Source organism: Hibiscus syriacus, unplaced genomic scaffold (assembly GCF_006381635.1).
Source record: "Hibiscus syriacus cultivar Baekdansim isolate YM2019G1 unplaced genomic scaffold, ASM638163v2 tig00110186_pilon, whole genome shotgun sequence".
NCBI classification, from domain to species: domain Eukaryota; kingdom Viridiplantae; phylum Streptophyta; class Magnoliopsida; order Malvales; family Malvaceae; genus Hibiscus; species Hibiscus syriacus.
Window position 1 is genome coordinate 559,814 of NW_024062617.1, and position 26,609 is coordinate 586,422.

At 34.0% G+C, this 26,609-nt stretch overlaps 3 protein-coding genes and 2 pseudogenes across 3 annotated transcripts; 3 read left to right on the plus strand and 2 right to left on the minus strand.

Moving 5' to 3' along the window:
• LOC120217171 lies at window positions 1-1,317 on the minus strand (annotated as a pseudogene).
• A 2,948-nt stretch (window positions 1,318-4,265) lies between these two features.
• On the plus strand, window positions 4,266-6,630 carry LOC120217292 (annotated as a pseudogene).
• A 3,564-nt stretch (window positions 6,631-10,194) lies between these two features.
• Window positions 10,195-12,237, plus strand: LOC120217221 (nudix hydrolase 11-like). Its single transcript, XM_039214417.1, has 5 exons — window positions 10,195-10,527; window positions 11,005-11,147; window positions 11,389-11,508; window positions 11,591-11,808; window positions 12,002-12,237. Exons 1-5 carry the CDS (start codon window positions 10,245-10,247, stop codon window positions 12,051-12,053), a joined length of 816 nt encoding a protein of 271 aa, XP_039070348.1. The 5' UTR covers window positions 10,195-10,244; the 3' UTR covers window positions 12,054-12,237.
• Window positions 12,238-13,362: 1,125 nt separating this feature from the next.
• On the minus strand, window positions 13,363-24,320 carry LOC120217223 (phospholipase A1-II 6-like). The gene is made up of 3 exons (XM_039214419.1): window positions 24,293-24,320; window positions 14,107-14,634; window positions 13,363-14,023 (listed from the first exon to the last, which is right to left on the minus strand). The coding sequence occupies exons 2-3, from the start codon at window positions 14,629-14,631 to the stop codon at window positions 13,367-13,369; spliced, it is 1,182 nt and encodes a 393-aa protein (XP_039070350.1). The 5' UTR covers window positions 14,632-14,634; window positions 24,293-24,320; the 3' UTR covers window positions 13,363-13,366.
• LOC120217222 lies at window positions 22,939-26,123 on the plus strand. The gene is made up of 11 exons (XM_039214418.1): window positions 22,939-23,331; window positions 23,792-23,939; window positions 24,044-24,111; window positions 24,197-24,267; window positions 24,367-24,627; window positions 24,844-25,007; window positions 25,149-25,204; window positions 25,313-25,365; window positions 25,474-25,642; window positions 25,729-25,826; window positions 25,913-26,123. The coding sequence occupies exons 1-11, from the start codon at window positions 23,163-23,165 to the stop codon at window positions 26,018-26,020; spliced, it is 1,365 nt and encodes a 454-aa protein (XP_039070349.1). The 5' UTR covers window positions 22,939-23,162; the 3' UTR covers window positions 26,021-26,123.
• Window positions 26,124-26,609: the final 486 nt, after the last annotated feature.

Below are 26,609 nucleotides of genomic sequence, written 5' to 3' on the forward strand. Positions count from 1 at the left end.
ACGAAAATAAAAGGAGCCTTCACACCGAGGTATGCAATTTCATGACAAAATCATTCATGTAAGACCTTTCAAGGCCCGGTGCTAAAAGAAACTCTTTCCATTTAGCATGGTTAGCTTTCGCCTCTTTCCCCAACTCACTCTCATTGTCCATTACAGCTTTCACTGCCTTGCAAACACCGTCTTTTGTAAACAGTCCATCTTCTTCACCTTTCTCCACCTCTACTCCGATTCTCAAGTCTCCGGCCATCAATCTCGCGTTGATTATTTGATCCCCAACATGGGGTAGCAGCAACAGTTGACAGTCATTCACCATTGCCTCCGCCAATGAGCCTGAACCACATTGGGTCACGAAACACCCCACAGAAGGGTGGTTTAAGATCAGATGTTGTGGCACCCAACCTCCATGGACGAACCCTCTTCCTTTTACCCTTTCTTGGAACCCTTCCGGCAAGGCTGACTCGATTGTTTCGGCTCCCATTGGTTGTTTCAGGGCAACCAGAAGGCACAAAATATCAAGGTCTTGGCTTCGAAGTTGTTTAATAGCTTTTTCCATCGTTCTTCCAACGCCATTTTCGGCGGGTCCGGCACGACCGGACCGGCGTAAAGCACCGGCTTTCATAATTGGTTTCCGATGTATTCACAATAAGGCCCTTCAATCTCCTTGCATGTCTTGAAACCGAGAGCATCACATTCACTTAAAGATCTCTGCTGACGCTTGACGAATGAAAAACCACTGCCGTAATCCATCGTTGTTACAACAGTTAATCCTCGAGCTTCGTGCGCATGTAGCTTGATACTTGAAGAAGCGAAACCTTCGGGTGGCTCGAGGAGATCGGGTCCGGTTAATCCTCTCTCGACAATCTTTCTTGCAGGGGTAAGAAGATATCCGATTGTTGCGGAGCTAATGATACAATAAACCAGGGCCTTGATCCCTAGCTTGAGAGTCAATGCCGGCAACCAGCAAGCGAAATCAAAGAAAACGAAATGGGGTTTGCGATCGCGTAGGGAAGCTTCGATCTCCGGTTCCGTGAGATCCATGGCGGTCACAAGGAGTGGATGTAAAGGGAAAGGAACTTCGTTTGTTGTTTCGGCACCAAGAGGCAAACCTTGGACGTGTGGAACGATGACCGGGATAAAGGCTATGAGATGCGGGTGGATATTGAAAGGCTCGACCTTGCGCAATGTTCCAGCGGGCAAGAAGAAGGAAATTCTGTGGCCTCGTTCTGCAAGTTTGTTAGCCATGTGAATGAAGGGAGTAATATGGCCAAGGGCCAACCATGGATACATTGCAATGTGAAAGTCTTTCTTTGCCATTGTCGATGGGTGTAGAAGACGAGGTGGAATGCTTCAAATGCGATCCATGGAGTTGCTTATATAATACAATGCCTAGAAACCTACAACGCCATGCTTTCCATAACGACGCCTAGTTGGTTTCTTGCAAAATAGGAAGGGAGTAGTTAATTTCGTTACTAATGTTACAAAAACCTTTCTAAAAAAACCAATTTATGCCTAAATTTTATAACTATCTGAACCGGCAAATTTCGTGGGATAATGGTGTGGAAAAAAAAAATCATGAGATAATGTTATTGGAGAATTAATTGTTGAGATAGAGTGTTTGCTACAGGAAGAGCATTGGTCGCCAGGAGCTCCGGGCAACGTTGGAGGTCGCCAAGTATGCCAGGCGACCTATAAGGTCGCCATGTGATCCCCACCCATCCGATTCCCTCCTGCTCATGCTGCTGCTCATCCAACGTGAATTGGAGTTTAGTCACATGCATTGTTTTTGCTTTATTCTTTTAGAAATTTAAAATCCTAATTTATGCCATTTCTATTTTTATGTTCTTCAAATACTAGGGTTAAAAAAGAAGAAATCACCCTTTAGTCCTTTTTATTTCGGCGTGTTTTCACACTTAGTTCACCATTCCTTTGTTGCTTTCTATGATGTTCGAACATGTTATACCTATTTTGCAATTCTTCATCTTTGTTTTGTTGTTCTGATCACATTTTTTATTATTCAAATCTAATGTGCTTTGTTTATTTATCTTGTATTCGATCTGGATGTCTTGCTTGTCGTTGTTTCGAATATGGTCTAATATCTCTATGACGTCAAATATCAGTATTTGTCAGTCAACGTTTCCAAGTGGGATGGAATAGCAAACTGGTGGAATGGCAGAGCATAGTGGTTGGAATATAAATTCGACTATTTATAAATATAAATTCGACTAGTTATAAATTCAATTATTTATAAATTTGATTTAAATTGAATAAATTCTATTTAAATATTTAATCATTATTAAATAATTATTAGTAATCATTATTAGTCATTATTATGATTTCATTATTACTAATTATTACTAAATCATTAGTATCAAATCATTAAATATTAATAATAAATCATTATTAGTAATCATTACAAAATCTTATTATTACTAAATCATTAAATATTAATAATAAATCATTAGTAGTATCGGTACCATTTTGAGGTTGTTTTCATGGTTTCGGTACTGCCTTAGCAGTACCGGTACTACTTAGTCTAAATTGAGTTTTTTACTCAATTAAATTATCCTATACTATTTATAAAAAAATAATATTTTAAAATATATTTTTGTGAACCCTAAACTTTAAAATATTTTGGTTATTATTGAAAACCCTAAACCCTAACAATTCTCCCTCCAATCAATTTCTTCTTATAAAAAACAAATATGTAACCACCATCGTGGTAGATATCACCATCCTCTACCCCTTTAATTGCCCTCAACATACCATGAATTTATAAAGGTTTTAGTAACAACCAAAATATTTTAAGGTTTAGGGTCCACAAAATCAATATACAACAAATAATATAAGTAACTATTGATTTTGTGAACTATAAACCTTAACCCCTAAAATATTTTGATTGTTGCTAAAAACCCTAAATACTAAACCCTTAAACCCTAACAATTCTCCCTCCAATCAATTTCTTATAAAAAAACAAATTTGTAACCACCATTATGGTAGATATCACCATCCTCTACCCCTTTCATTGCCCTCAACATACCATGAATTTATAAATGTTTTCAACAATAACCAAAATATTTTAGGGTTCAGGGTTCACAAAATCAATAGTTACTTATATTATTTGTTGTATATTTTATTTTAATAATATATTTTAAAATATTTTTTTTATAAATAGTATAGGATAATTACAATATATCATCACTTTAGGATGTTGAGATGAACTCACACTCCCACTCGGTAGAGAATATTCAGCTTTATCAAATTAATATTTTATATAGAAAATACATATAGGTTATATATAAGATAAGGCACCAATATACAATGTATAGAAACTAAATATGTAAAAAAATATAAATAATTCGAAATTAATAAAATAATAAAAAAACGATGACAAAATTGTAAATAATAAGAGATATTAGACCAAATTCGAAACAACGACAAGCAAGACATCCGGATCGAATACAAGATAAATAAACAAAGCACATTAGATTCAAATAATAAAAAAATGTGATCAGAACAACAAAACAAAGATGAAGAATTGCAAAATAGGTATAACAGGTTCGAACATCATAGAAAGCAACAAAGGAATGGTGAACTAAGTTTGAAAACAAGCTGAAATAAAAGGGACTAAAGGGTGATTTCTTCTTTTTTAACCCTAGTATTTGAAGAACATAAAAATAGAAATGGCCTAAATTAGGATTTTAAATTTCTAAAAGAATAAAGCAAAAACAATGCATGTGACTAAACTCCCATTCACGTTGGATGAGCAGCAGCATGCGCAGGAGGGAATCAGATAGGTGGGGATCACATGGCGACCTTATAGGTCGCCTGGTATACTTGGCGACCTCCAATGCTCGAACGGCTTGGTCGCCCGGAGCACCGGGCGACAATGCTCTTCCTTGCAAACACTCTATCTCAACAATTAATTCTCCAATAACATTATCTCACGAATTTTTTCCCACACCATTATCTCATGAAATTTGCCATCTGAACCGGTACCTATAATATTATTTAAACTACTACTTGTAAAGTTAATTATACCATTCGTTTTTAAAATATAATTTTTGTTCTAAATTTGTCTCTATTTTTTTAATATCATTTTACATTAATTCTTAAGCTTTTAAATATTTCCATATAACTTTTAAATTATTATATTCATTTTAAATTAATCTTTAAACTTTTAAATATTTTATTTTATACAAAAGATTTATACTAGTCACTTCTCTTTTTTAATAAATTGTTAAAAAATTGTTATCTGTCATGTAAAAATGACTGAGAAGGCCTGTGGTGCTCTCTATTTTCTCGCTCAAGGTTATGAGGAGGTGGGTTCATCATCCCTTTTTGTTATTTTTTTTTTAGGGTGTCAACATGGATTGTTAAAGTTTGAGTTAAAGGTCAAAGGGTGCAACGTGTTTAGATAGTATCAATTCAGTTGTCCAAATGTGTCACGTGAGTTTTTTATTAATAGATAATAATAGTTAACAGTCAAGTGATTAATTTATTACAAAATGATAATATTAATGATCTTTTTGTTAATTTTAAAATTTAAATACTGGAAAAAAATTAACGAATACTTGAATGACCATTTATAGCGGTTAATCTTTTTCTAAAGTTGGCCAAACAGGAAAAAAAAACCCAGAAAATCCCGCTCAAAGTACTCTTATATTTTCAATTTCTCTCATTGTACACAACAATACTATAATTTTTTCATTTAATTTCTATTTTTCATTGTTGAGATTGTTGAATTTCACTCTCTGAGTTATCCACCAAATGACTGACGCTTCCGAGGAAGAAGCCAAGCAAAATCGAGAAGCTCTATGAGTTCGGGGAACGCCTCAACGAGGCCAAGGATAAGTTCCAGGTTCGCCCTTCATTCCTTTCTATTCCTAAGGTCCACTTTTCTCTCTATCTGTAACTTGTTTAATTTCTGATACAGAAGGTGAAAGAGTACTACGAAGGAATCATCAATTCCACTAAAACGAGCTTGAAGGCAAAGCAATTGGCTGCTCAGTTAATTCCTCGCTTCTTCAAGTTATTCCCTAACCTCTCCAGCCGTGCTCTCAATGCGCATTTCGATTTGATCGAGGAAGAAGATTTGGCGGTTAGTTCATATATGATCTAAGAACTTTTACCATATAAAGATTGGTGAATTAAAGTAGAATTGATGATAATTAAATTCGAATTTAGGTTCGGGTGCAAGCGATTCGGGGGCTCCCTTTATTTTGCAAGAATACAAATGAGTATATTACTAAAATAGTAGACATTTTAGGGCAGCTACTTACTACTGGTAAAACTATAGTTCTTTTTCAATAATTTGTACCATAACTATTTCAAAGAATGTGTTTATGTTGTGTATTTAGCCTTGCCTTCGCTTTGTTTCTTATAGATGAGATTGTGGAGCGTGATGCTGTTTATAAAGCCCTGATGTCTGTATTAAGGCAGGATGTGAAAGGTAATGTTGCATTCTCGTGAAACCTTGTTAAGGCTTTTGTAATGGCGAAATTTGAGTGCAAGTTATAGGAAGTATTACATGCTTGTGTTCTTAGCCTTGTTGATTAGATTGTCTTGTGAATGTAGAGTCCTTGACAGCACTATTCAAGCACATTTGAAATGTTGAGGAATCAAGTCAATATGACATTATTCGTGACAAGGTTTTATGCTTTATACGAGATAAGGTGAAGACTGCTTCTTTGTTTACCTGTTGTTGATATTCTTGTGCTTTGTACTGCGATGATAATTGAGGGGAAATCAACTATGTTTTTAGGTTTTTCCAATTAAAGCTGAACTCTTCAGACCTCAAGACAAAATGGAAAGACACGTAACTGATTTAATTAAAAAGGTACTGTGTTTTGGTTTGCTACAGCATTCATAATCAATCTGATCTCTCCTTCCCCCAACATAGTTAACTTTCAATTTTGAGCTCGGAATGCTAGATGCAGAATTGATTTTATTCAATTCCATTGAGAGTTTAGGAGATGTAACTGGAGCCGAATTCCGAATGTTTATAGACTTCTTATAAAGTTTGAGCATATTTGGGAAGAAAGCTCCTCCTGAGCGCTTGATGGAACTTATTGGAATAATTGAAGGGCAGGCTGATTTAGATGCACAATTTGATGTGAGTTTTTGTTCGCTGAATATTGTTTTTGGATATTTTCTTAATGATGCAGAAGCTGTAATACTTTACCTCTTTGCATAAATTAGTTTAGTTATTCATTAGAAGGGAAGTGGTACCATAAAATATTAAAAAGTAGTTTTACTAGTCAACATTGTCTCTTTGAGGTTCACCATTCCATTGTCATTGTTGTGAAATACTGAAATATGTAACTCTTCGAAATGCTTTTGAATGCAGGTCTCAGATGCAGATCATATAGATAGGTTGATATCATGCCAGTTCATTGCTCTTCCACTTTTTGCGGTAGGGGCTGCATTTGATATTACTGAATATCTGTTTTCCGTCCATTAAATATTCTTCTGATATATATAGCTCTTTGAGCTGTCTCTCACCTCTTAATCATTTTTCAGAGGGGTGCATCTGGCAGCAAGTTCCTCAACTACCTAAACAAACACATTATACCTGTTTTTGATAAGGTGACATACTATTTGTGTCCTCAATGACTGCAACACGTGTAATCTAAGTTTTTTTTTTGTTAAACCTGATTTAAGTACTGTATAAACACACTTAAATTCACTTAGGTGGCGTTTGGTTGGCATGAATCCCTTAGAATTAGGGGGAATTGGAATCCAATTTCATCACTTTCTCATGTTTGGTTCAAGTTTTCCAAGGGAATTGGAATCCCTCATGGCTTCAACTTTCTATCAAATGAGGGAAAGTGAATTACATCCAAGAATGGATAGAAATCAATTCCCTTGGAGGGAATTGAAATTTGACCATACTACCCTCATCAATATTTTGGTAACTTATTCATATATTGAATAAAAATATTTTTTTTATTTCGGGTCGGGTGAAATTTTATTTTGGTCGGGTCTGGTCGGTTTTTTTTAAGTGTGATATTTGGGCCGGGTCGAGTTCGGGTTTAGGGTGAAAAATACCCGACCCGAAAATATATATAATTTTACCTTATATATTTAGGAATAATTACAATAATACCCCTCTATATATAATTTTTTCAATTAAGTCATTGTTTTTATTGAATAAAAATATTTTTTTATTATTTTCGGTCAGGTCGGATTTCTAATTCATATATTCGGGTCGGGTCGGTTTTTTTTAAGTGTGATATTCGGGTCGGGTCGGGTTTAGGGTGAAAAATACCCGACCCGATCCAAAAAATATATAATTTTACCTTATATATTTAGGAATAATTATAATAACCCCTCTCTCTATATATATATATATATATTTTTCCAATTAAGTCATTGTTTTTATTGAATAAAAATAATTTTTTAATTATTTCGGGTCGAGTCGGTTTCTAATTCATATATTCGGGTTGGGTGAAACTTTATTTTGGTCGGGTCAGGTCTCGGATGGAGGTTCCCTTGTTCTCGGGTCGGGTCGGGTCGGGTGGACCAAAAACCCGACCCATGACCATCCCTAATTGGGATGATTTTAACTTATGATATTTATTAGCATGATTTTTATAATTTATTGAAATGAATAATCAATCAATAAAATTAAAAGTTTTTTTTTAAATTTTTTATAATATATTGCTACATGTAATTTATAAAACAAACTAAAATTAAACAAAAAAAAAAAGAAGGACAATCCTGTCATTTTACATTACTGAAATCAAATTCATCTGACATGTCTGCGAACCAAACAGAATATGAAATTAGATTCCAATTCAATTTTCTGCCAACCAAACAGAATATGGAATTTGATTCCAATTCTTGACAAATTTCAATTCCTTCACAGATTCCAATTCCCTCAGAAATATTCCAGCGAACCAAATGCCACCTTAGTTAATTTTGTTAAACCTGATTTAAGTACTATATAAACACACTTTAATTCACTTAGGGTGCGTTTGGTTCAAGGAATGTAAGATTATCAGTGGGAATAAAAGATTACCAGGGAATAAGATTAATGGGAATGTTACATTACTGTGTTTGGTTGGTTTGGCAGAAATGTAATATTACAATATTTGGTTGAAGGAATAAAAGATTACTGGAATGTATATTTTACCAAATTATCCTTGTTCTATATTTATTTTTTTAACAAGTGAAATTCTAAATATTTAAATAAAAATTATTTATATAAAAAATTTATTTGTTGATAATATATTACTTGAGTATTTAAATATATCATGCATTATTTTAATTAATATTAAATTTTACATAATTTATGTAAAAATATATTAAAATTTTACATCAACATTTAACTAAATGTTTACATTGTGGAAATTCTTCATAGATATTTATAATAATAAAAAGATGTAAATTATTTTTGTTATCTACGATATAATATTTACTATATCTTCTATATACAATAATTTACTTATTTTCTTTTATATTTATACTTAATTCTACCTACTTTATCATTATTATTTATCTCATTAATTTATATTACAAAAACATAATTTAAATAAGTAAGAAAATATAATACTAAAAATCATATTATTTTGTGCTCATTGTTTGATTCTTTCTACCGTCCCTTCATGTATTTTTGTGTTCATTGAGATTTAGAAAACACGCGAATAAAACCAAAGTTAATACGTGTCAAGTGTGCCCCCGACGCAAATCAATTTTTGTTGCATAATCTTTGTGCAGGGTAAAGCGAACTGCTGCCGGTAATGGGTCCAATAATTCGGCGACGAAGAAAGGTGGTGGAGCTGGAGGCATGCAAAACCAGCTTGTCAATAGAGCATTTGAAGGTATATCAAATGGTGGAAGAGGCAGGGGAGGGGTTGATCAGGACGTGGAAGAGGAAGAAGCTACTGGTAGTTCAATCCGTGCATCAAACTATGACGACGATTAAAATTTCAAGAATCCATTTTTTCCTCAAGAACATGGAGAAAAACCATTAACATGTTAAAAACCTAATCTCGTTTCGGGACAAGTTTTGCTCGATAAAGACGCTGGTGAGTTCTCTAGATTCATTTTAACTAAAAGGGTATTTGACTAAAAACCATTAACCTTTTATTTTGCTAGGTAAAAGGGAGTTGTCATGGGTATTTGGTTTTGTAAGTTAAGTAATAACTTGATTCCAACAATGTTCCGTATCTCAGTTGGTTAGAGCGTTGGTCTTATGAGCCGAAGGTCGCGGGTTCTCGAGCCCCGCCCACCAATGCTGTGCAATTGGATGAAGCATGAAATAGGTTTGAAAAGTTTTTAACAGTTTGTTCAAAAATTGTCTTCACCATAGGTAGGGTTGTCAATATCATTACTCTTCTTCAAGGGTATTAAAACGTTTCATCCAAACTCATTTTGTTGTCTTCATCTTCTTCATTAACCACATTAGTTTAGTTTCAAATTCTTCTCATTTTGGCTATCATGGCATATTTATCGCTATTCACCGATGGTAATGTTTGCCGGAAGCTCTAACCGAAGTTTATGTTGCACGGTTGTCGGTGCTTCTGAATTAAAACTCAAACCCCAAACCTTAGCATAAAAGCAAGGAACACTTACAAAATACTCTTTACATTTAATATATATTTTTGAAATCCAAATAAATAATTAATGCATTGCTAATAAAATTAGGATTGCCTTTTGGCATTACTTAATGAACAATTATTAATTCATTTATTAGCCAGAAAAGCAGTTGATGTAATCCATGTGGTGCGTTTGTTATTGGACTTCCAAGGTTTTTTTCAACTTCGGTATAATTTGGTTTCAGTGCATCTACTATGCTGAAGTTTTTATTGTTAATCCCTCTACTCTTATAACATTGTTAATAAATTCAAACTAATAACACCGATAGTGCTTTAATTAAAGTCATTACATAATTTATTTTTCTGTTGTTCGATCGTACAATCAAGTGACATAAAAATATGTCAATTATATTAATCGATAATAAATTATTAATTTTTGTCGGATTCATAAGGCTATTTTGAAGAAAAATATTAATTTAACGGCAACAACAACTAGCGGTATTATAAATTTGAACCTATTAAAAATAGAGATCAAATTGCGTAAAATTAAAGTAGATGGACTAAATATCAAGTTTCAGCATAGTGAAGGGATTATTAGAGCTTTACATTTTACCTACCGTTCATAATTGAAAGGTCAGCCATGGCTGCTGTAAAACCATAAATAAGACATCCGCGAGCACACAGAACAGGAAGAAACAGGACATCATGGGTTCTTACAACAATCCAAATCCTGGATCTGAGGCCCTTGTCAACTTAGCTCAAAGGCTTCGCCTTTATAAACCAACTCGCATTCATCAAATCCCAGACTCAGTTTCCCGTGAAACACGATTTCCCGTTGTAAAATCCATCAGCAACACCCCGGAATCAGATCACCGACATCCTCAAAATCTCAAGAGAGCTGCTGTTCTTGTCTGTGTTTTTCAAGGAAACAATGGCGATCTCCGTGTTATACTCACCAAACGTTCATCAACTCTCTCGTCTCACTCCGGTGAGTTAGTACAGATTTCGAAAAACATATAGATTTGAACCGCTGATTTTTGTTAATTTATTACATATGAATTGTTTAACTACTGATTTTTGCTAATTTATTGTATACAAATCGTTGAACTGTTAGATTTCATAAACCGGAGTGATGAAATTCAGACTTAGAATATATATAACATATGTTATGATGTTTTCTTTTGGTTAAAATATGTTTCATGTCCTTGGTATTCTTCTGACATTTGAAATTAGTCCCTCTATTTTTCGGATTAAAAATTCAATTCTAATTGTTAACCTCTAACAAAAAAGAATGTCAAGTCAACGAATCTAACCCAAAAATATTAAGGGTATAAATAATTAGACTTCAAATTTGAGATCTGAAAAGTAGAGGGACTAAATTTCTAACATACGAAAAGTACAGGGACTTTGAACATATTTTAACCTTTTCTTTCTTTCCCGGTGTTTATAAAGTGTTTGATTTTAGGTGAAGTTGCTTTGCCTGGAGGGAAACGTGATGAAACTGATGCTGATGATGTAGATACTGCATTGAGGGAGGCCAAAGAAGAAATTGGCTTGGACCCTTCCCTTGTCAATGTTGTTGTTGTCCTTGATCCAATTTTCACCAAGGTTCATCTAATCGAAATCCGCATATATATATATAGATTTCTACATGTTCATGTTAGTTCGTGTATTTGTGCTTTGCTTGTCGGTTTGTGCTTTGTGTTATGTCGTATAGTAATCGTGCCATAATTGGGTCGAGATCATGTGGACGAAAATCTTGAAACTGAGCAAACTATATCAATATGATCAGATGATGGAAAATCCACAGATTTTGGTTTGATAGATGCCGGTTTTTTTCCGCTCGCAGCATCGCATGATCGTCGTCCCTGTGGTGGGCATACTATCCGATGCAGAGGCGTTCAAGCCATCTCCATGTGCAGATGAAGTGGAAGTTATATTTGATGCTCCTCTAGAGATGTTTCTCAAGGTAGTATTTTCGTTACTGGTTTGGAGGAATCATGTTGCTTTACATGGCGATGATTTTCGGGTTTATTTTACGCCGAATGCAGGACGAAAACCGATGGGCAGAGGAGAAAGAATGGAAGGGAGAAAAATATTTACTTCATTACTTCGATTATGAAACAGAAAACGTCAGGTATCTGATATGGGCTTTAACTGCTGGTGTCTTGATCAGGGTTGCATCCGTAGTTTACGAGCGACCGCCGGCTTTTTTAGAGCTCAGGCCGAAATTCTGGGATATGGCGATTACCGAAGATGTCTCTGTGGGGTGAGTTCATGGCATTCCCATGTTTTCTTTACAGTCCTATCATAGAAGATTGTTTATTTTTATTTTTATGTAAAACAACTTTGATTAGAAATTGATGTCTTTCCCGTACTCGTCATCGAACAGTTCAAATACCACAAATCACTATGAATAACATTCTTTTTAGAACATCTTCGGGTCTTGAATATATTTGCAGCAACTTCGACCAGGAGTTCGAATGTCAACGATTGTATCGAAAGGGAGGCTAGCAAAATATGACGGGGGAACCAAAATGAGAAAAGAAAATGAGATAATTGCGTAGGAGGTCCCCGAACCATGATCTCCATTTTAAATTGATCTTTAAAATTTTGAAATATTTTATATTCATACTCAAATTATGAAAGCACCTTTAAATTACTCTTATACTTTAATATTTTATATATCAATTTTCAATCTATGGTATCTTTTCATTTTGATTCTTTTATTAATGCGTTATTTACTTTATTGGTTAAAAAATCAACCACGTTAATTTTTAAGATCATCGAGGTCCTAATTGTAAGAATCACCAAAGACAAACTCGGTTTTAGGTAGTTAACCGAACCAATGACCAAACAGTTGTGGATTTCTCGGTTCCCGTATCACCTTCCGATCTTGGGATCGATCACATTCAAATTCATCTCATCTTGTCCCACTAGCAGCAAATGGATTCACTGGTTTTGACGTTCTTTAGGAGCAAGCTTCTGAGCCAAAAAAAAAATCATTAAAATTAGAAGTTTAATCATGCTCCCATCCATGTACTCTTAGTGCTTTTAATTTGGTCCCCCTAATCTGACTTCAAGGAATATAGTCCTCCACTTGTTTAATTTGAAAATTAAAGTCTAATTGATAACACTACAAGTGGATTTTGGTTAGCTTGAATTTAAACCGAAAAGCTATATTTACAATTCTCCTAATTCAATAGTACTCTATACTAATTCTTGTCTGATAAAACATTAGGTACATGGTTACTAACTCTAATCTTAATATTGTGAATAGAAAAAACTGATTTAGAAGGATGGTCTCGTATAATAAATTTATATATATATTTTAAAAATTAAACAAACTTAATTATTAATAACATCCAAAACAGTAAGATTCAAAATATCATAAATAAACTAAATAGGAGAACGACAATTAGAAGCTTAATGAGCTAAGGCATAAGCGACACTATTTGCGTCTCAGCAGATGAAAGTAACTTTAATCCCAAGATGTAAGGCTAGTAATCTACGAGCTTCAAACATATGCATTATTTATTAATAATCACGTTACGTTATATGAAAAGTAAATTTAATGAACTTCTATAGGTAAAAAATTAATCGAACACAACTAAATATAAACATATTCATTATTTATTAATGATCACATTACATTATATCGTACAAACCATAGGGAATCATTTATTAAGACAAGACAAACCGAATTACGTCCTAAGAGTTGTTGAGATGTATGCATCTGTCAAACAACTTACTATTTAATTATTAATATTATAACATTGTTCCCTTAAACAAGCCGACAACACACACACATGCACGTGTGTGAATAATTAAGGAGTTGGAACAAACTTCCAGTGGCTGTTGTCCATTTGAACCATATTGCTGTGTTTGGCACCGTCCCACCATCTTGGAGGTATGTTATAGAAGTCTTTGAGGGCATCCAAATATTTGTTTACAAGTGCAAAATCATGGTCCACTTCAAAACCAAATCCAGTTTGGTCCAAAGCAATTGCATGCAGGTGAAGATCCAAATTATGAGCAGCCAAGTCTATGGTATTACCCCGTATGGTCTCGGAAACATCCTCCGGCGGTGGTTGTTTCACCTGAGACTTTAGGAAACCAGACTTACTGCTATCGATTTTCAGCTCTTGTCCCAAGTGGGTGTAAGGCCAAAAGAATATTCCAAATGGAAGCGAAGGAACAACATCCTTATTGTTTACGATCCGTAGGATATGAAGCTGATCTTGGAACGAATCGTATATTTGCTTTAAACCATCGTTCCCGACACGTGGGCTGGCGTACACAAACGCCGTGACCATGCAACCGGTGGGGAGTTTTGAACTGCCAGTCGGCTTGTTATAACAATTGGCCACGATGTCCATTGCGTTCAACGTCGCCAAGGCTGCCCCTAAACTGTACCCCACAATGGTGATGCTTATCTCCTCGCCCTTGTACTTGTCGACCAGCTCCCGCACTGCTTTCAAAACCTAAACAAAGGTCGATTGCTTCTTAATATATATATAGTTAAAAGGATCGCAAATCAAGTATCAGGATTCGAGATTTGACCTACCTGTTGTCGAGCACTGATAGGGGTTTTGGAGTTGGTTCCGGTGTAAAGAGAAAGGAAGCCGGAGTGAACTTTAGCGTTGTTATCATCACCAAATAGTTCCGACGGCGATGCTTGAAGGAAGTTGATATTTTTTATCCACTCGGCATCTGTTTCCGTCCCTCTCCAAGCAACCAAAATATCTCTCCTTCCAAGACCAACTTTTCCCTCATCCGTACTCACCGCCACATAGCCGAACCATGCCGATTCATTAGCATTGGAGGCGATGTCGAAGAAGTGAGTGACGACGTACTTGAATATATTATTGTTTTGGAGAGTGGCACCGGTGAAAAACACGTCTTCTGGGTATAGACTATGGAGGTAGCCATTAGATTGGTTGTCTTTGTTTAGGAGGTCTCCGACGGCCATGGTTCTTTGACCGTAATGAATGGCATAGCGACGGAGATCGGAATCGATAGGGTCAAGTAGACCCTCCCAGTTCTTCTCACCACTCAGTTCCCTCCAACGAGATGCAATGGAGATGGCCATCACCTTTATTTCTTCTTCTTTTTTATGAATAATTTGCGTTGTTGTTTGTGGGATTGCGGTTAGTAGCTTAAGTTTGGTTGCTTTATATAGTGCTCTCTCCTCTTAAAGAAAACAAATGTTATTTGATAAGTATGAGACTTGTTTATTGCCCTTAATTAGTAACATATGATTGAGGCGGCTATACAATTTGTATTCGAATTTTGTATTGTTTGATTTAAAAGGTTTATATTACGATTCGTTTAGTAAATAATTAGAGTTAAAAAAAAGAATAAATAATTTACGATGGATACAAAGGTTTTCTCATTAATAAAGTTTAATATTTAGGGATTATTGTTCATAAACTCATATGTATATATTTAAAAAAAATCTCACATCTTCCTTATAATCTTATATTAATTATATTAAATTTGTTATTTTCTGTTACCTTTTTTTTATATAAATCTATGTAAATTTACTGTCTATAATTTAGGATTTGTTATTACGAACGATGAATTAGGGTTTTCTATTATCCCACCAACTCTTTAATTTGACATTCTTTAAAGGTGGTGTTATTTATTTATTTGAACGATCTTATCTTTACTGGGTTTTTTCTTCTTTTGTTCGCAGTGATCTGTATTTGCTTATGCTTTGGAGACTTATACATTTAGCATGGAACATTCGAAAAACGTGTTAGACTGCAATTATTATTTATTATCAACTTGTAAGCACTGATTGTAGTATTTATACATTTAACCCAAATTATGAAAAAAAAAGACTTGTTTTAAAATTATTCACATGGTTGGTTTTTATAATTTAACGCGGTTATTCTTTTTATCATTTCAATTTTTAGATCGTATCATTTAAAAACAACGATATCTACTATAAATCTTATAGTTGAAATATCTAATTTTATTTATTTAAATTATCCTTAGATTATATTTGTAACACCCCCTACCCATACCCGACCCGGATATGAGTCAGAGATACTACATTGACTTTAAAACACAACTCTTAATAAATAATAGTAAAATATTTGAACTTATATTAAGAAAATACAATAATATACATACTGTAATATAAGTTCACCAAAATATTCAGAGCATACACAACTTAACCCTTTAATTACATGCCAACTGCTATTTACATAACAAAATGACCTACTGATTAAGTTGCTTCTGATCTGGTGGTTGCAGGAGTAATGCTGTCAAGCTGCTTCACCTGTCTCGTCTAATTCCTCGGATCCTACGTGTGAAACACTCACACGCTAAGTCATCGACTTAGTGAGGCAATAATAATAACAAGGCAATGTAATGAAATGAAAATGTCAGGATCATATGAGATGAGATGCAAACATGTACTTAATCAATGTAGTATACATCATCAATATCCATACCTGTAAGCGTATGACTGTAACATTCATGAATCTGTATTAATAAGTTTATTGGCCCATGATAGCATATTGAGAACCTAAGGTATCGGAGTAATGTGAGGTTGTGCACTATGCTGTCACCACAGCTCGTATAAATGCACCGAAGTGCCCCGTAGAATTGCACCGTAGTGCCATATAATGATGTCCATAAGGACCACATAGAATTCCTTAAGAATCATATACATATACTATGGATCAAGTATGTGTCTTTCAAGACTTCACACAGGTTCCAAAGGATATACATATGTCCTAAAGAACCGCGTAGAATTGCACCGTAGTGCCATATAATGATGTCCATAAGGACCACATAGAATTCCTTAAGAATCATATACATATACTATGGATCAAGTATGTTTCTTTCAAGACTTCACACAGGTTCCAAAGGATATACATATGTCCTAAAGAACCGCGTAGACCCTCTACCCTTGGCATGCCAATTATACCTATAGTTCTCATCTACATAACATGGGCTTTTACATTTCACGTAGTCTATATCGCGTAGACATGTAATTTCTTACCTTTTCACATAGCTCATAATTTTTCCCACATATTCATGTCATATAATGCATTTTATATGAATTCATGTCATGTCTCATAATACAGAATATGCTCATGTATCAAGATATAAATCTAGACTTATCACAAGTCTAGAATGCAGGATATTTCTATAATCATGCTATGCATATGCACTCACCTATACTTCTTTGCCTTTTCCTCGATCGATCCTACTTGTAGATTGTTCCCGAACTCGAGTAGGCTCGGTATCTACATAAACATAATTTTCAAGATGATCATCAGATGTCTATGTCTTGAAATTATGCTTTAATAGCTTACTAATTTAAGGAATTTATAGCTTAGTCTTTCTTTCTTTTCTTTCTTTTTTTTTTCTCATGGGGGAATCGGTTCCCCCTCCTGGGGGTATCGATTCCCCTCAAGCATTCTGGAATTTCATATACGATGAGGGGGTATCGGTTCCCCCCTGGGGGTATCGATTCCCCTCTAGCCTTCTGGAAATTCATATTCGTTGAGGGGGTATCGGTTCCCCTTGAATGGGTACCGATTCCCCTAACCCAGAAATCCTATTTTGAGCCCGGAAATCATCTCATTTCAGCTCAAACATACATATTTCAATCCCTTTAATACTCTTAGCTCTCATACACTTACTTAAACTAATTATTATCCATTCAATACCTCTAAAACTAAGAAAACTACTCATCCATATAGAATTGAAGAATCTTACTCCAATTCCAACTTGTTCTAATTTCAATTCTATTACTTCATACTTCTTAATTAGCTTATTGACAAGTCAAAAATCTGATTCAAACATCAAAAACTCATCCATATCAAAATTTCATCTAAAAACTCATTTTCCAAATCTATCTCTAAAACACTTATCTTGTAGTTTTAATGTCATATAAGCTTTCCTTTAGCTTATATAACATACAAACTTCATTTCCAATCTTAAAAATCAAAGAAACTACCAAGGTTCAGTTTCTTACCTTACTTGCAAGCTCCACGTTTGGAGAAGGAAGAGAAGAAGATAAGAAAGAAGAAATGAGAGTATTCTGGAAACCTAATACCCACGTGATTTCTAATATAATCCCCAAGGAATATTTATTTCATTTACTCAATTACTCTTTTACCCTCTTAATTCCCCTTCTTTATAATTACATCCTACACCAAATAACTCAAATAGATCATTACACTCTTCCATCATTTTACTTAAATCACCAAATATTGAAACTTTGCAAATTAATCACTAACCCGGCATGGAGGATGTTACAAATCTCTCCCCCTTAAGAAAATTCGTCCTCGAATTTTTCATTGTACGAACAAATGAGGGTATTGATGTCGCATATCCTCTTCACGCTCCCACGTTGCTTCTTCTACTTTGTGATTTCTCCACAACACTTTGACCAAAGGAATAGTCTTGTTCCTCAATTGCTTAACTTCATGGGCTAAAATTTGAATCGGTTCTTCCTCATAAGTCATATCTGGTTGTACCTCGATCTCTTCTGGATTTATGATATGGGAGGGATCCGATCGATATCTTCGAAGCATTGAAACGTGAAAGACATCATGTATCTTTTCCATCTCAGGTGGTAAAGCTAGCTGATATGCTACCGGTCCTACTCTCTTTACAATCTCATATGGTCCAATAAACCGAGGACTCAATTTTCCTTTCCGACCAAATCTCAACACCTTCTTCCATGGAGACACTTTTAAAAACACTTTATCTCCAACTTGAAATTCAATTTCTTTCCTTTTTAGATCTGCATATGATTTCTGCCTGTCTGCTGCAGCTTTGAGATTACTCTGAATTATCCGGACCTTTTCTTCTACTTCCTGAATCAACTCAGGACCAAGCACTTCTTTATCTTTAAGCTCATACCAGTTCAAAGGCGTACGACATTTCCTTCCATAAAGAGCTTCATAGGGAGCCATCTTTATACTCGACTGATAACTATTGTTGTAAGCGAACTCTGCCAGCGGTAAATACTTTAGGATTTGTTATTACGAACGATGAATTAGGGTTTTCTATTATCCCACCAACTCTTTAATTTGACATTCTTTAAAGGTGGTGTTATTTATTTATTTGACTATTATCCCACCAACTCTTTAATTTGGCATTCTTTAAAGGTGGTGTTATTTATTTATTTGAACGATCTTATCTTTACTGGGTTTTTTCTTCTTTTGTTCGCAGTGATCTGTATTTGCTTATGCTTTGGAGACTTATACATTTAGCATGGAACATTCGAAAAACGTGTTAGACTGCAATTATTATTTATTATCAACTTGTAAGCACTGATTGTAGTATTTATACATTTAACCCAAATTATGAAAAAAAAGACTTGTTTTAAAATTATTCACATGGTTGGTTTTTATAATTTAACGCGGTTATTCTTTTTATCATTTCAATTTTTAGATCGTATCATTTAAAAACAACGATATCTACTATAAATCTTATAGTTGAAATATCTAATTTTATTTATTTAAATTATCCTTAGATTATATTGTTTTACGATACAAACTCATTTCAAAAACCCTATCAGTGTTATTATAATAGTAAAAACCAGAATTATAGGGGCATTCTATTTTCATCTAGATATCAAAACAAAGAGTATAGTTATGTGAACTTATTAAGCGATCTCAGTGATAAAGATAATACAATTTTCTTTAGAGACAATGGGTTTGAACAACTGTGTCTATACGTTGTGTATACATTGTCAATTAATTAAGAAAATTTTGAATATATATTACTTTATAATTATTTCAGATTATTCAAAAAAGAACATAGCTATATATATAATAGCATATATCATGCATGCGTGTATATATTTATGCATGTTTGCATCGATTTCACTTTATCATTCACTAAATCTGTAATTTATATATATCATTCACTAAATTCGATGGTTTGTTTTTTGCTAGATAGAATAAAATGGGGTTATTGGTGAGATAGAAACATTAATTCTTATAATTAATAAATGATTGACCAACTAAATTAATTCATATATATTATCCATTGGATTTTATCTCAGTTTGTATTAATACATACATTAATTTAAAAAGGGTAAACCACATATTAGTACATAAACTATCAGTTTTTATCCGTTTTAGTATCTAAACTTTTAATTTTTGTAAAATTATACATAAAATTTAGTTTTTATTTCATTTTAGTACTCACCATTAAATTTTGAAAAAAAATGAAAATCTAGGTACCGAAACACGTTTAGTACCTAAATCATATTAAAGTTTTGATTTTTTTGTTGTTGAAAATTTAGGTACTAAAATAGATCAAAACTGATAGTTTAGGTACTAAACGCGTTAAGTTTTTAACAGCGTGTATTAAAATAAAACAAAAAGTAAACTTTAGGTATCGTTTTGAGAAAAATGAAAATTTAAGTACTAAAGTAGATTAAAACTAATTGTTTAGATGGTAACTGCGTGATAAAAATGTATTAATTTTTTGTTTAAAAATTTAAGGGAATATTGGGTAAGAAAAACATGGTCCCAAAAACAAGACAAGAGAGGCCTAGAGCAATACAACTCTTTTCCATAATATGATTAAATTTTGGCCGGCCATGACGTAAATACTGCAATCATTGCTTCCAAGATGATAATAAATACTAAAAATTACCCCTTTTTTTGTAATTTTTCCCACGTTGCATGCTCAATGAAATGATATAATCTATATTTAGTTGATGACACGCATATAAAACCTGCAATTCAACACGTTTTTCTTTTAATTTCTTTCAATAAATTATAGAGTAAATTTTTTAGATTGAAGTAGATGAAGTTTATATCAGTCTCTAACGTTGTCATGCCTCCTCAATCATATGTTACTAAGGGCAATAGACAAATCTCATACTTATCAAATAACATTTGTTCTTTTTTTTTAAGTGGGGATGGTGATGGCCATCTCCATTGCATCTCGTTGGAGAGAACCGAGTAGTGAGAAGAACTGGAAGGGTCTACTTAACCCTATCGATCCCCATCTCCGTCGCTATGCCATTCATTACGGTCAAAGAACCATGGCTGTGGGTTACCTCCTCAACATGGAGTCATGGACAACCAATTTAATGGCTACCTCCATAGTCTGTACCCGGAAGACGTGTTTTTCACCGGCGCCACTCTCCAAAACAATAACTATTCAAGTACGTCGTCACCCATTTCTTCGACGTAGCCTCCAATGCTAATGAATCGGCCATGTGGCGATGAGCACCGACGAAGGGAAAATTGGTCTCGGAAGAAGAGATATTTTGGTTGCTTGGAGAGGAACGGCAACAGATGCCGAGTGGATAGATAATATCAACTTCACTCAAACTTCGCCGTCGGAACTATTTGGTGATGATAACAACGCTAAAGTTCACTCCGGCTTCCTTTCTCTTTACACCGGAACCACTCCAAAACCCCTATCAGTGCTCGACAACAGGTAGATTAAATCTTGAATCCTGATACTTGATTTGCGATTCTTTTAACTATATATATATTAAGAAACAACCGCCTCCGTCAGAAGTTTCCGACACCGAACGAGGTGGAACCATAGACGTAGCGGCTCAAAATTTGGATCTTCATCTGCATGCAATTGCTTTGGACCAAACTGGATTTGGTTTGGAAGTTGACCATGATGTTGCACTTTTAAACAAACAGTTGGACGCCCTCAAAGACTACTACAACATACCTCCAAAATAAGAGTGGCGGCGGCAAACACAACAATATGGTTCAAATGGACAACGGCCACCGGAAGTTTGTTCCAACTCCTTAATTATGAGTAGGGGCGAAACTCGACATTATTTGTTGGGACATTTAAAAAGTATTTGTACATATTCATCAAAATAGCATACTAATAAAAGAAAATTTTAAAAATTTTTAAAATTTATCCGTTCGCATAAAGATTAAAAAAAATGCATCGATAATAATATTATCTAGAATTGTGAACGACGTTCTTTTAAAGAAACAAAATCCTCAAGAATTGAATTTGAAGTAAAAGTCTCAGCAATCTCTCTTTCGATATTAATAATCAAATTATCTGCAAGAAATTCATCATCCATCTTATTTCGCAGTCTTGTTTTGATGATCTTCATAGCTTAAGTGGATGAGAAGGAAGTTGCCATCCATGCTTCCTCATTTCTTATTAAAATGTTACAATTTAAGAAAAAGTAAAACTAAAATAAAACAGAGACAAAAAGTATGAAACAAAAACAAAACAAAAAAGTTAGATTTATGTTTATACTTATTTTCTTGTATTTTCTCTTATTTTCCAGGTAAAATAAATACAACTCATCTCACTTGATCACCAAACCAAACAAAAGTAGCATTACCCCTTTTTACTTTCGCGGATTTAATCATCAAATCAAAATGAAAAGAATAAAAAAAAGAACTAGAACTTGATGAAGATAGGTATGGATTGCAATGTTATTTTTTTATTATTTGTGTAGTTTCACTCAATCGTAGCACTGCCTCATGTAAGGAAAGAGAAGGGACTGAAAGAAGAAACAAGGGCTAATATGGGTTTTTGGGTATTCTTTGTTTCATGAAGATGAAGTTAATGATAAGTTTAGATAGGCGTTGAGGTTTGGAGATTTATGATTAAGAAAAAGGATTTTGATTTTGATTTTAAATTTTATTTGACATTAATAATAATAAATGTGTCATGTCATACTAAAAATAATAATAAAATAATCTATGTCATCAAGAGAGATCAAAATACAAGTAATTTGAAAATTTAATGATTAAATTGAAATTTTTTAAATTTAGTGATCAAATTAGAATTGAGAAGATAGTTGAGTGATAAATCGTGTAATTTACTTAAATAAATATACCGTGTTGTTAACTTTTAACGATGAGATACTAAAATGAAATAAAAAAATAAACGTTAAGTATGATTTTGGAAAAAAATTAAAGTTGAGGTATTAAATAGGAATAAAAGTGATGGTTTAGATATTAAACATATAGTTTATCCTAAAAATTATAATTTAATTATAATTCTATTAAAATTATAATTAATTTATAATAAATGCTTAATTTTAAATAAATCTTTATACTTTTTAATATTTATAGAATAAGAATAAATTTATTTATAATGTATTCCTATATATTGTGATATAGAACGTAAACTGTAAAATTTTCTCATTCAGCCGAATAATTGGGAAAACAAACATGGACTACTGAGAATATCGTTGGATAGTAAAGAAAACAACACGACACTAATTTCCATTGGCCGGTGACCTAAAATTAGGTAATCGAAGCGCTCTCCTTCCCTCACAGGCACTCCCAAGTTCCGCCATAATCCAAAAAACGGCTCCGTTTCGCCTAAAAATCCTACAGATATTATTACGTACACAACTAAATAATCCTATACATATTCCCCCAATTTTCCACCACTTTTTTGAAAATTTGAAAATTTGCTTTCGAAAAATAGAAAGGAAAATCCATCGATGGTGATAAGCTGCTAACATATCATCATCGTCATCGTATTCGTATACGAGTGTTCTGGTGCAGATGGTGACATAGCATCAGAGAACGCAAATCGAGGGGAATTTGTTTTTTTTTTCGTCTTTTCTTGTTCGCGCTTGTATTGGGAGAGGGTTTTAAGAGAATACATAAATAGAAAAACCACATGGCAACGGCTTCTTTGATTCAAGTAGGATGTAGGTTTTCTCCTATTTTAAGTAATGCTAGCAATAATTGTAGCTTTAAAACCTTTTTGGTAGGTCCGTTCGGTTCAATCTCGTCTTCTTCCTCCTGCTCCTGTTCTTCATCTTCCAACAATTTGAATTTCTCTACAGGTAATGTCCTTTTATTTGATTTTTTTCTCTTTTGAAGTCATGATTGAATCTACTCCAAGAAATTTGGGATTTGATTTCTTTAGTAAATTTGATTCGATTTTATTCTAGTTAAAGTATTATTATTAGTGATCTAAGTTCGAATTTATTCTGATCTAGATTTAAATTTACTCCGTTTATTTGTTCGATCAAATTTTATAATGGTTGATTATGGTTATAGTTATGGAATGTTATATTATTTGTAATTAAATTTTTTATAATTCTTGTAACTCGAAGTAAAATATATTTTTCACTCATTCATTCTTCTTCCTTTGAGGAATTGAGATTTAACTAGGAATTTAGGGAATTGAAATATGTTAATTGGTGATGAATGTGCCAAAATTGCATTAATGGTCATTTTGAATTCTTGATATTGCCTTTTATGTTTGACTGACTCTTGATTTTGTCTTTAAACTTTTTAAAGGAACAAATAGTCACTGTAAACATCAAGGCCTTAGAGCTCAAGCAATGAGTACCACTGCAAAAGGTGACTTTGCCGCATCCAACCTTGTTGGAAATGGAAAAAACGAGCCCGATCACCTTCTTGTTCTTGTTCATGGCATCTTAGCTAGGTATGCATAATAGTATTGAATCAACAACTGACACTAAAATGTGATTTGTTATGTTTTTTTCCCGATTTTGATGTCGAATTGGTTGAAACATTTCCATAATGCAGCCCTAGTGATTGGACATATGCAGAGGCAGAGTTGAAAAGGCGGCTTGGAAGGAACTTTCTTATTTATGGTCTTTGTTCAGATTTTCAATCTCATGTAATTTGTTTGTATAAATATATTCAATTATGACTTATTTGTTTAATAATTTCTTGCAGCGAGTTCGGTTAACAGCCATACTAAAACCTTTGCTGGGGTTGATGGAGCTGGGAAGCGCTTAGCAGATGAAGTGAGTAGTTAATTTCATCTCAAACTTTTGAGTTTTGCCGAAGGACTTTCAGTTTGTTGCAGTGTTGATTACTCCCTTCACCTTGTTTCGCTTTAACAGGTTCTGCAAGTTATTAAGACGACAGAAAGCCTGAAAAGGATTTCATTTTTAGCCCATTCTCTTGGGGGCTTGTTTGCACGATATGCAATTGCTATGCTTTACTCAGAAAGTGACTCAACCCAGTCTGATAATGTACCAAATTCTTCAGATGGATATTTACAAACTTCAGTCCCTTCAAGGCGAGGACTGATTGCTGGACTGGAGCCAGTCAGTTTTATTACCTTAGCAACGCCACATCTTGGGGTCCTAGGGAGAAAGCAGGTTAATTCTTAATGTTGTTGTCTATTAAGTTTATTTCATAATATTTTAGGGTACAAATTGATGTTCATGTCCTATAACTCCAATGTTATTGCCATGCTTCTGCTATCTCAAATCCTGTTTTCAATGATTAAAATGTTTATATAGCTTTGGGTTGTACTACAATCATCTTTCATATGCATTTTGCAGTTTCTAATATTACTCTTTGTGGTGCCTCAGCTTCCATTTCTCTTGGGAGTTCCCTTTTTAGAGAAACTTGCTGCACCAATTGCTCCATTTGTTGTTGGTAGAACAGGTAAGCAACTATTTCTCACTGATGGCAAACCCAGCAGACCACCACTGCTTTTGAAGATGGCATCTGATTGTGAAGACGGAAAATTTTTGTACGTAAAGTGAGCTTTTACAGGACTAAAGACGCTTTTTTTTTACTACTACTACTACCACCACTACTCGTGGGAATACCATGAAGCCAAGTCCAGGCTGTTTCTATGACTGAATTTATGATTATAATTTCTATTTTGCAGATCTGCCCTCGGTGCTTTTAGGTCTCGCACTTTGTATGCAAACATATCTTATGATCGTATCCTTCCGAATCATTCGTCTTTTACTATATTTAACTACATATGTTGCTTTTCTACTCGTTATTCGTCTCTGCCACCCGATTGGAACTTTCTTTGACATCGGATAGATATGGTCGGTTGGCGTACATCCTCTATTAGGAGGGAGAAAGAACTTGTCAAGGTAAACTTTCTTGTAGAACCATAGTTCAAAATTAATGGGGGAAATGAAGTACTGAAAATGAGTCACATGATTTAATGCATACGCCTGACATTTATATGAATTTGGCAGCCCCCTCTGCGATCTTTGGACGGTTACAAACACGTCGTCGATGTGGAGTACTGTCCACCGATTTCTTCTGACGGCCCTCATTTCCCTCAGGAAGCTGCCAAAGCAAAGGCTGTGGCACAGAATGCACCTGATGCAAAAAATACGGTGGAATATCATGAACTCATGGAAGGTAATCGTTTCGGCTAACATATGTCGGCGTGGCATCTATATGATTATGATTCTCCTCAGACATTAACACACCCCATTCATTAACAGAGGAAATGATACGAGGTTTACAGAAATTGGGATGGAAAAAAGTCGATGTCAGTTTTCATTCGGTGCTTTGGCCCTTCTTCGCGCACAATAATATCCACGTATCGTTTCGATATTAGAACTTTGGATTTGGAAATTTGTTTTTCCTTTCAATTTCTCACATGATCACATCTTCTTACTGTTTCAGGTGAAAAACGAATGGTTTCATAATGCTGGCGTCGGAGTCATCGCTCATGTTGCAGATAGTCTCAAGCAACAAGAATCGTCCCCCTCGTATATTTCTGCAAGCATGTAGCCATGAATTACATGTAAGTGCATTATGCCATTACGCTTGAAGTATACTGTAAAAAGTAAAGTGTAAGATAGGATGAAGGAAATGAATTCTCACTCATTTACTCTTATCGATACGAGTCCTCCATATCTTCCAAAAATAAGCATGGGATTTCAATGCTTTCTCGGTGATTATCTCGTTTAGTGACTGATCGGTACTAAATTAATCACATAAATCGAACATTTCTTCTAAAAAATTTTAAGTACATCAAGTAGCCATCTAAGAATAAAAAAGAGACCAAGAATAGTGTTAAAAATCCAGCTAACACTAAGATTAATATATATATATATATATATATATATATATATAATAATGATGTCTCGATAATTTGACAATACAACAATTCAATTAGATATATTTTTAGTGATTGCGAATGTTTATCAATATCTATCTCAAGAATTCAAAACACGTATAGATCAATAAGATAAGCAAATAAATGTCATCCGGATATGGAGATGCAACGTCGAATTTAACAATAAAAAGAAAAAAATGTGTTATAAGAATAGATAAAATCATCTACCATTTTCCTACAAAAAGAAAGGATTAATTAAAC

What these genes read in the sequence shown, in the direction of transcription:
- LOC120217223 (XM_039214419.1), bottom strand. Translation starts at nt 14,631, where the DNA reads ATGGCCATCTCCATTGCATCTCGTTGGAGGGAACTGAGTGGTGAGAAG. An exon ending in CTATCAGTGCTCGACAACAG is followed by an intron (nt 14,024 to 14,106) that starts GTAGGTCAAATC and finishes ACCTTTGTTTAG; the next exon opens with GTTTTGAAAGCAGTGCGGGA.
- LOC120217222 (XM_039214418.1), top strand. Translation starts at nt 23,163, where the DNA reads ATGGCAACGGCTTCTTTGATTCAAGTAGGATGTAGGTTTTCTCCTATT. An exon ending in GTTCATGGCATCTTAGCTAG is followed by an intron (nt 23,940 to 24,043) that starts GTATGCATAATA and finishes TCCATAATGCAG; the next exon opens with CCCTAGTGATTGGACATATG. An exon ending in GGAAGCGCTTAGCAGATGAA is followed by an intron (nt 24,268 to 24,366) that starts GTGAGTAGTTAA and finishes TCGCTTTAACAG; the next exon opens with GTTCTGCAAGTTATTAAGAC.
- LOC120217221 (XM_039214417.1), top strand. Translation starts at nt 10,245, where the DNA reads ATGGGTTCTTACAACAATCCAAATCCTGGATCTGAGGCCCTTGTCAAC. An exon ending in AACTCTCTCGTCTCACTCCG is followed by an intron (nt 10,528 to 11,004) that starts GTGAGTTAGTAC and finishes GTTTGATTTTAG; the next exon opens with GTGAAGTTGCTTTGCCTGGA. An exon ending in TTGATCCAATTTTCACCAAG is followed by an intron (nt 11,148 to 11,388) that starts GTTCATCTAATC and finishes TTCCGCTCGCAG; the next exon opens with CATCGCATGATCGTCGTCCC.